This window comes from Salvelinus alpinus, chromosome 1 (assembly GCF_045679555.1).
Source record: "Salvelinus alpinus chromosome 1, SLU_Salpinus.1, whole genome shotgun sequence".
NCBI classification, from domain to species: Eukaryota; Metazoa; Chordata; class Actinopteri; order Salmoniformes; family Salmonidae; genus Salvelinus; species Salvelinus alpinus.
This window is the reverse complement of record NC_092086.1, coordinates 102,626,655-102,636,870: the sequence shown is the minus strand read 5'-3', so window position 1 is coordinate 102,636,870 and position 10,216 is coordinate 102,626,655. Positions and strand designations below refer to the sequence as shown.

The window sequence follows — 10,216 nt, the reverse complement described above, 5'->3', positions numbered from 1 at the left end:
TGTCACTGTGTTTCACTGCACAACATGGGTCATGTCTTTAGTGTGTGGTGAAGACTAGCAAGGTAATTGTCTTAAGGATTTATCTGAAACACAGGCTACAGGTTGATTTTTGACATCCATTTATTCAGATTCAGGTATAAAAAAAATAATATATATATATACAGTTGAAGTCGGAAGTTTACATACACTTAGGTTGGAGTCATTAAAACTCGTTTTTCAACCTCTCCACAAATTTCTTGTTAATAAACTATAGTTTTGGCAAGTCAGTTAGGACATCTACTTTGTGCATGACACAAGTCATTATTCCAACAATTGATTACAGACAGATTATTTCACTTATAATTCACTGAATCCCAATTCCAGTGGATCAGAAGTTTACATACACAAAGTTGACTGTGCCTTTAAACAGCTTGGAGAATTCCAGAAAATTATGTCATGGCTTTAGAAGCTTCTGACAGGCTTATTGACATCATTTGAGTCAACTGTTTGGCCACAATGACCATTGTTATGTTTGGAGGAAAAAGGGGGATGTTTGCAAGCCGAAGAACACCATCCCAACCGTGAAGCACGCGGGTGGCAGCATCATGTTGTGGGGGTGCTTTGCTGCAGGAGGAACTGGTGCACTTCACAAAATAGATGGCATCATGAGGTAGGAAAATTATGTGGATATATTGAAGCAACATCTCAAGACATCAGTCAGGAAGTTAAAGCTTGGTCGCAAATGGGTCTTCCAAATGGACAATGACCCCAAGCATACTTACAAAGTTGTGGCAAAATGGCTTAAGGACAACAGAGTCAAGGTATTGGAGTGGCCATCACAAAGCCCTGACCTCAATCCTATAGACAATTTGTGGGCAGAACTGAAAAAGCGTGTGTGAACAAGGAGGCCTACAAACCTGACTCAGTTACACCAGCTCTGTCAGGAGGAATGGGCCAAAACTCACCCAACTTATTGTGGGAAGCTTGTGGAAGGCTACCTGGAACTTTTGACCCAAGTTAAACAATTTAAAGGCAATGCTACCAAATACTAATTGAGTGTATGTAAACTTCTGACCCACTGGGAATGTGATGAAAAATAAAAGCTGAAAATGACTTTCTCTACTATTATTCTGACATTTCACATTCTTAAAATAAAGTGGTGATCCTAACTGACCTAAGACAGGGAATTTTTACTAGGATTAAATGTCAGGAATTGTGAAAAACTGAGTTTAAATGTATTTGGCTAAGGTGTATGTAAACTTCCGACTTCAACTGTGTGTGTGTGTGTATATATAAAACACATGACGAGGCCAGAAACCAAATGCAGTCGGGTACACTGGGTAAATCTGAAAGAACACCCTATTTCTTATTTAGTGCACAACTGCTAGCCAGAACTCTGGTCATAAGTGGTTCACTATAGAGAATATGGTGCCATTTGAAAGACACTTACAACTTTGTACAAGGACATACGCAATCCCAGAAGTGCTTGGCACAAATAAGAGGAAAGCTAATTACATATAGCTACGATGCTCAGTTTAGACATCAGTACACACACACACACTTGTGGGATGCAGGCATGTGTGTGTGGAGAGGGGGGTGGGGGGGACTTCTGGGCCATGTTCAGTAAGCAAATGTTGCAGATAGAAATACTGTGAATTGTTTGTTGTACATATTTATCTTAAGGTGCCCTGGGGTGTATTACATAGATTGTTACAAAACGTTTTGCAACAAACCATTTATTCCAAACGGAAAACGAGTTTCTATTGTAAAAATTCAGGTAGGTCCCTCCTGGTTTAGTTTTGGTTCTTAAATGTTTTCTGTTGCAAGACGCAAAGAATATACCCCTGTTGAACGTGCCCCTGGTCTAGTTTCCAGTAGACCATCTATGTTGTCAACAAGGTGGGTGACCACAGGAAAAGTTTGTAAGGAGATGGTGGTATGTCAAGCATTGGGAATGTTTACACTAGTAACCAGGGTTGTTAAAACTTTCTCTTTGTTAGAGGTGGTGGTGGTAGGGTTTATGAAGGGTGTTTACCTGGTACACAGGACTGACAACTTTCTCTGTTACTGGGTTAGAGGTTATAGCAGGTTGGGTTATAGGCTATGGGTTTAAGGCGGCTGCTTTTTAGCCTGGAAAACAGGGGTGTTGAATCCTTCTCTGTTCCTAGCGATCTCGATGGCAAAGAACTGGATCCTGGTGGCTGCAGGGACAATAAGGTCATTGTTAAATGCACATGATAACAAACAATCCTGGTGAATATTCATTAAAAAAGACAGAAGGCCCACACACTTATGCCCCTAATTAGTGACAACATTTCTTGTGTAATAGTGACTGACAATACCAAATATGGTGTTTTCCTCTGTGTAGTCCTTCACACAGTCAAGTCGTAGCAGAGTCCCGTAGTTAAAGTCCTCCACCACTCCGTCAAACTGGTTACAGAATGGACGCCACTTCTATTGATGCCAATACAGAGATGAGGTTAGTTTCTCTCACACACACACCCACCCACTCTTCCTCTGTCCCTCTTTGTATCTCTGACTACTGTAACACACATTGTCCTCTACCTCTTTGGCCTCTGCCGTTTTGAGCATGTCTGGGTCCAAGTTCTTAATGTTGAGGTCTGAGAAAGATTCTTTGAAGGATGTATAGATCCGGTCATCCACCTTGGTCAACTTCAGATTACTGGGGTCTATCGACGAGATCAGCTACAGTACACACACATTATTAGCTAGAGGGGAGAGGACTAGATCAGTGCAATGTGGCTGCTAGTATTGATAATATGCTCCAACTGGTGCAGGTACTTGTGAGTAAGAGATACTCACATTGAAGTAGATCTCTGCGTGATTGTAAGCCTTCATCGCCCACATCACTTCCAGTTGAGGCTAAGACACATGCACACACACACACACACAGGTTAGCTAACTGACACTACAATTATACTGTGTTGAGTGTGTCAGAGGATGGAAAACCTTAATAGACCGTGTGTTGGCAACTCACATCGTTCCCATAAGCCTCAGCTGGTAGAGACAGAGCCTGTGCGGCTGCTGTAGCTCCCTCCACGCCCTGAAATAACATGATATAACAGAATCACTAACATTATAATTACAGTATTACAATTGCTCCTTTACACTAGCTTTGGGACACAACACAGGAGTCTGTATTGGTTGGAGTCCCTGAGTTGTGAATTGTTCTGGTGGGTGGCAATGGAAAATAACCCTACCAAAATATAGCCGGCTACACAAAAAAATTATTTCCTGTCAACGAAAGCATATAATCTCTAGGAACTCGATTTACCAGACGTAAAGTGAAATGTGACCCTCAATATTAAATAAAGGTCTGAATCCAACTTTTTTTCTGAACTACACCAAGTGTGTGGTTTAATGGCAGCCCGCTGTCTAACAGGAATAAAAGTTTGTTTCAGACATTTATTTGATAGCGAGGGACACATTTCACTTTACATATGGTCCTGCTGGAGGTAATTTTGCAGGGCTCTGGCAGTGCACCTCCTTGCACAAAGGCGGAGGTAGCGGTCCTGCTGCTGGGTTGTTGCCCTCCTACGGCCTCCTCCACGTCTCCTGATGTACTGGCCTGTCTCCTGGTAGCGCCTCCATGCTCTGGACACTACGCTGACAGACACAGCAAACCTTCTTGCCACAGCTCGCATTGATGTGCCATCCTGGATGAGCTGCACTACCTGAGCCACTTGTGTGGGTTGTAGACTCCGTCTCATGCTACCACTAGAGTAAAAGCACCGCCAGCATTCAAAAGTGACCAAAACATCAGCCAGGAAGCATAGGAACTGAGAAGTGGTCTGTGGTCACCACCTGCAGAACCACTCCTTTATTGGGGGTGTCTTGCTAATTGCCTATAATTTCCACCTTTTGTCTATTCCATTTGCACAACAGCATGTGACATTTATTGTCAATCAGTGTTGCTTCCTAAGTGGACAGTTTGATTTCACAGAAGTGTGATTGACTTGGAGTTACATTGTGTTGTTTAAGTGTTCCCTTTATTTTTTTGAGCAGTGTACATATGTCACCTTGTCCGAGAGAGATTTACATGGTTATCAAAACGTCACGCCAGGGTAAGCCTACACGAAACACAGCCCTTATTGTAAGTGTTTGGAAAATTCCCTATGGGAAAAATGAATGGCGGATAAACGATTGAAACCATTTCCCTGTTTGACTACTAGGTTTTATGGGTATGATTACACCTCCACTGTGGGGCTCTATATATTGTGGTAGGTATTTTCCATCGCCACGGACCCGAACGATTAACAACTCAGGTAGTCTGACCAATACAGACTCCCGATGTTGTGTCCCAAAGCTTCTTCACAGTTCACACCCTTAATAATACGACGAAATGTTGTCACTGGCATTATCAATTCAATATTACTGTTATTGCTGAAGTCTAATAATGGTATTAAAACATGTTCAATTCAATCAATGTTGTTCCTGTTTAGGAAGAGGCATTACTACAAATAAAAATGCAGCATATACTTTAGAATTCATATACAGCTACAATTTACCGGTATATGACATGTACATTCAATTCAAATACAGTTATTCAACCGTGTGGATTCTCACCAGAGAAGCAAGTCCATTTCCCGACGCCATAGCTGTAAACCCCTGACCCGATGACGTCACATCGTTCTGCTTAAAGGGCCCACGCCTTGTCTCCTTTCCTACATCTGCTGTGACATCTGGGACTGGTTAAAGCTAAATTCTGTAATCCATTGTTCACCATGTTGCTTCTTATCTACTTGTTGTCAGATAGGCTAGGAGAGGGAAGGAGCTGGGGAGAGAAGAGTAAAAGAGAGGAGGAGACGAGAGAGAAGAGAGGACGCACTCACACCCTCCCACCAGTCTCCTCAATATCTAGAAGCGCGCATAAACGGGGCTGATGGGATTTCGGAATGCTCGATCTGTTCGCGTCACTAGCTGGAGTGTTATTTTGTTGATGACGGCGGATTGATTGGCAGGTAAGATTAGATCATTTGATTCCATTTTATTATTAGTTACGTTTATAAAGACATTACACTTGACTAGGGACTGTTGTAGTCTAGGTCGGTCTGAGTGGTAAGGTCGTCTGGGAAGGGTTAATAATAACCTATATCCTTTTGTCATGGGGTCTATTCAGCACCTTTCATGTAAACAATTCAAGATCTTGTCTTCTAGACCGCCTCTCATTCCCCGTCGTGCGAATTTATCGATGAAAGGCCGCATGACGTGGTTATTATAAGCCTACTGAACAGGGAGGATATGATAGGCTTATACAGTATGTGATGTAGTACTAATTGTCTATAGCCGATATGAGCCTATGTTCATCTGTTGCGTCGATGTTTATCTATTATGAGGCTATATTGTAAAAAAGTTTTATCATAACAATAAAGCAAATATGACTCCATGAAAGCCACACCAATAACCGTTAGCCAGACAAGCCAGGGGTGCATAGGCCATCAGGCAATTCTGCCAAAAGCTAGATGGGCTGCACCATTATTTTGGTGTGTGGGCTGATCGGGAAATTGACACACACAAATATTTTTTTATATACAATACTCATTCTACATTGTAGAATAATAGTGAAGCCATCAAAACTATGAAATAACAAATATGGAATCATGTAGTAACCAAAAAAGTGTTAAACAAATCAAAATATATATACTTGAGATTATTAAAAGTAGCCACTTTTTGCCTTGATGACAGCTTTGCACACTCTTGGCAGTCTCAACCAGCTTCATGAGGTAGTCACCTGGAATGTATTTCAATTAACAGGTTTGCCTTAAGTTAATTTGTGCTATTTCTTTCCTTAATGCGTTTGAGCCAATCAGTTGTGTTGTGACAAGGTAGGGGTGGTATACAGAAGATAGCCCTATTTGGTAAAAGACCAAGTCCATATTATGGCAAGAACCGCTCAAATAAGAGAAGACAGTCCATCATTACTTTAATTAAGACATAAAGGTCAGCCAATGCAGAACATTTCAAGAACTTTGAAAGTTTCATCAAGTGCAGTCGCAAAAACCAAAAAGCGCTATGATGAAACTGGCTCTCATGAGGACCGCCACAGTAAAGGAAAGACCCAGAGTTACATCTGCTGCAGAGGCTAAGTTCATTAGAGTTACCAGCCTCAGAAATTGCAGCCCAAATAAATGCTTCACAGAGTTCAAATAACAGACACATCTCAACATCAACTGTTATGACGAGACTGCGTGCATCAGGCCTTCATGGTCAAATTGCTGCAAAGAAACCACTACTAAAGGACACCAATAATAAGAAGAGACTTGCTTGCGCCAAGAAACGAAAGCAATGGACAGACTGGTGGAAATCTGTCCTTTGTCCTGATGAGTCCAAATTTGAGATTTTTGGTTCCAACCGCCGTGTCTTTGTGAGACGCAGAGTAGGTGAGGGGATGATCTCCGCATGTGTGGTTCCCATTGTGAAGCGTGGAGGTGTGAAGGTCTGGGGGTGCTTTTCTGGTGAAATTGTCAGGGATTTATTTAGAATTCAAGGCACACTTAACCAGCATGGCTACCACAGAATTCTGCAGCAGTACTCCATCCCACCTGGTTTGTGCTTAGTGGGACTATCATTTGTTTTTCAACAGGACAATGACCCAACACACCTCCAGGCTGTGTAAGGGCTATTTGACCAAGGAGAGTGATGGAGTGCTGCATCAGATGACCTGGCCTTCACAATCACCCGACTTCACCCCAATTGAGATGGTTTGGAATGAGTTGGACCGCAGAGTGAAGGAAAAGCAGCCAACAAGTGCTCAGCATATGTGGGAACTCCTTCAAGACTGTTGGAAAATAATTCCAGGTGAAGCTGGTTGAGAGAAGCCAAGAGTGTGCAAAGCTGTCATCAAGGCAAAGGGTGGCTACTTTGAAGAATCTAAAGTATATTTAAGTTTTTTTAGGACATTCAATTTACTGTTGGATGGCTACTAGCAGTGGGTATTATATTTAAGGTTAACGATCTAGTTGATGTGTTTTAAGTTTCCACTCATGTGTTGAACTCCAAATGAATTAGCCTATGAAATTAGTGAACATAAAGATGTATGTAATTCATCTCTCTGGAGTCCTATTTTTACAGTAAAATATAGCAATTATAGTCTAATTGTCAACCCTAACAGAATTCATGTCAATCACTGGATTAGGTTGAACAAAATAGAGAAAGAGAGAGAGACCGCATTAACTGCCGTGGGATATGCGTCAAAAGCAACCTTGGGAAAATCCTCTGCATTATCATTAACAGCAGACTCATACATTTCCTCAGTGAAACAATGTATTGAGCAAATGTCAAATTGGCTTTTTACCAAATTCCTGTACAAAAGACCATGTATTCACCTTGCACACTGTCGTGGCAGAATCAGATTTAGCTAAGTAACATAGATAGATAAGATGTTATTTTCATCATATGCTTGTGAGATACTTGTCATTAGAATCTTCTGAGCTAGGGATTGGTAACTTGGGGCCAGAGAGGGGAGAGGTCAGGCTTGTCTTCATATGTCAATGTATCTGTTAAACCATGTGGTGCTAAGTAGAATATTAGAAGGGGAGGAGGACAGAGTGGAACGTTGGTTTCTTATGGGAACGTTGTTTGTAACTATTCCTAAACCATGGGATGGAGTTATTAATTGGGGAACCAGTTAGTTATCTCATACGATGTCTGTACGCCAGTCACTCCCTACTTTTCTCATAGGGGGAGTTTGGCCGTGTTTGGAACCATTGTATGTCCCCTCTGAGGTTGCCCTTATCTTGACCTAGTATTTGACCTAAGGGGCTCACTGTCTGATTTTGAGTTTGTCCAGGTTTGGGAGTATCTAGAAATGACAATTGATATATGCCATTGGATGAGGTAATGTTTTGGTAGACAGTGAAGTATCAAGCATGAGATTTAAACCTGGTCTTGGGAGATCAAACTGAACGATGATTTATAGCTGATGCTGTCTAGCGATAGGATACTCTTCTTTCGGGTAAAGGATTCTTTGTAAGTTGAGAGGGGTGTATCTTGGCTATAAATGAAACTAAGAATTGTTTTGTAAGGACTCTCAGAGAATTCATTGATAGACACTGAATTGATCTGAGAGTCAAAAAAGGGCTTTGGTGAAGCTTGTATATATATTAAAAATGGAATATCAATCAATCAATCAAGTTTATTTTATATAGCCCTTCGTACATCAGCTAATATCTCGAAGTGCTGTACAGAAACCCAGCCTAAAACCCCAAACAGCAAGCAATGCAGGTGTAGAAGCCCGGTGGCTAGGAAAAACTCCCTAGAAAGGCCAAAACCTAGGAAGAAACCTAGAGAGGAACCAGGCTATGAGGGGTGGCCAGTCCTCTTCTGGCTGTGCCGGGTGGAGATTATAACAGAACTATGCCAAGATGTTCAAAATATTCATAAGTGACAAGCATGGTCAAATAATAATCATGAATAATTTTCAGTTGGCTTTTCATAGCCGATCATTAAGAGTTGAAAATAGCAGGTCTGGGACAGGTGGCGGTTCCATAACCGCAGGCAGAACAGTTGAAACTGGAATAGCAGCAAGGCCAGGTGGACTGGGGACAGCAAGGAGTCATCATGCCCGGTAGTCCTGACGTATGGTCCTAGGGCTCAGGTCCTCCGAGAGAGAGAAAGAAAGAGAGAATTAGAGAGAGCCAAGATTTTCAAAATGTTCATAAATGACAAGCATGGTCAAATAATAATCAGGAATAAATATCAGTTGGCTTTTCATAGCCGATCATTAAGAGTTGAAAACAGCAGTTCTGGGACAGGTAGGGGTTCCATAACCGCAGGCAGAACAGCTGAAACTGGAATAGCAGCAAGGCCAGGCGGACTGGGGACAGCAAGGAGTCATCATGCCCGGTTTGCCGTGACGTATGGTCCTAGGGCTCAGGTCCTCCGAGAGAGAGAAAGAAAGAGAGAAGGAGAGAATTAGAGAGAGCCAAGATTTTCAAAATGTTCATAAATGACAAGCATGGTCAAATAATAATCAGGAATAAATATCAGTTGGCTTTTCATAGCCGATCATTAAGAGTTGAAAACAGCAGGTCTGGGACAGGTAGGGGTTCCATAACCGCAGGCAGAACAGCTGAAACTGGAATAGCAGCAAGGCCAGGCGGACTGGGGACAGCAAGGAGTCATCATGCCCGGTTTGCCGTGACGTATGGTCCTAGGGCTCAGGTTCTCCGAGAGAGAGAAAGAAAGAGAGAACGAGAGAATTAGAGAGAGCATACTTAAATTCACACAGGACACTGGATAAGATAGGAGAAGTACTCCAGGTATAACCAACTGACCCTATCCCCCCGACACATAAACTACTGCAGCATAAATACTGGAGGCTGAGACAGGAGGGGTCAGGAGACACTGTGGCCCCATCAGAAGAAACCCCCGGACAGGGCCAAACAGGAAGGATATAACCCCACCCACTTTGCCAAAGCACAGCCCCCACACCACTAGAGGGATATCTTCAACCACCAACTTACAATCCTGAGACAAGGCCGAGTATAGCCCACAAAGATCTCCACCACAGCACAAACCAAGGGGGGGGCGCCAACCCAGACAGGAAGATCACGTCAGTAACTCAACCCACTCAAGTGACGCACCCCTCCCAGGGACGGCATGAAAGAGCACCAGTAAGCCAGTGACTCAGCCCCTGTAATAGGGTTAGAGGCAGAGAATCCCAGTGGAGAGAGGGGAACCGGCCAGGCAGAGACAGCAAGGGCGGTTCGTTGCTCCAGAGCCTTTCCGTTCACCTTCACACTCCTGGGCCAGACTACACTCAATCATATGACCTACTGAAGAGATAAGTCTTCAGTAAAGACTTAAAGGTTGAGACGAGTCTGCGTCTCTCACATGGGTAGGCAGACCGTTCCATAAAAATGGAGCTCTATAGGAGAAAGCCCTGCCTCCCGCTGTTTGCTTAGAAATTCTAGGGACAATTAGGAGGCCTGCGTCTTGTGACCGTAGCGTACGTATAGGTATGTACGGCAGGACCAACTCGGAAAGATAGGTAGGAGCAAGCCCATGTAACGCTTTATAGGTTAACAGTAAAACCTTGAAATCAGCCCTTGCCTTAACAGGAAGCCAGTGTAGGGAAGCTAGCACTGGAGTAATATGATCAAATTTCTTGGTTCTAGTCAGGATTCTAGCAGCCGTATTTAGCACTAACTGAAGTTTATTTAGTGCTTTATCCGGGTAGCCGGAAAGTAGAACATTGCAGTAGTCTAACCTAGAA

The 10,216-nt window shown here is 42.8% G+C and overlaps 2 protein-coding genes across 5 annotated transcripts in view; one reads left to right on the top strand and one right to left on the bottom strand.

The window, feature by feature from the left end:
- Window positions 1–102: 102 nt before the first annotated feature.
- LOC139554458 (protein PBDC1-like) lies at window positions 103–4,736 on the bottom strand. The gene is made up of 6 exons (XM_071367303.1): window positions 4,567–4,736; window positions 2,978–3,043; window positions 2,803–2,862; window positions 2,545–2,685; window positions 2,322–2,433; window positions 103–2,180 (listed from the first exon to the last, which is right to left on the bottom strand). Exons 1-6 carry the CDS (start codon window positions 4,594–4,596, stop codon window positions 2,089–2,091), a joined length of 501 nt encoding a protein of 166 aa, XP_071223404.1. The 5' UTR covers window positions 4,597–4,736; the 3' UTR covers window positions 103–2,088.
- An 87-nt stretch (window positions 4,737–4,823) lies between these two features.
- LOC139554311 (dematin-like) overlaps window positions 4,824–10,216 on the top strand; it is a 49,463-nt gene continuing 44,070 nt past the window's right edge. For 2 of the 4 annotated variants that reach the window (XR_011670815.1, XM_071367191.1), the window contains exon 1: window positions 4,824–4,961. The gene's annotated coding sequence lies outside the window, so the exon portion shown is untranslated. Of the gene's footprint in view, window positions 4,962–6,583; window positions 6,799–10,216 lie in introns of all 4 variants that reach the window. The other 2 variants (XR_011670825.1, XR_011670839.1) reach the window with 2 other exon arrangements.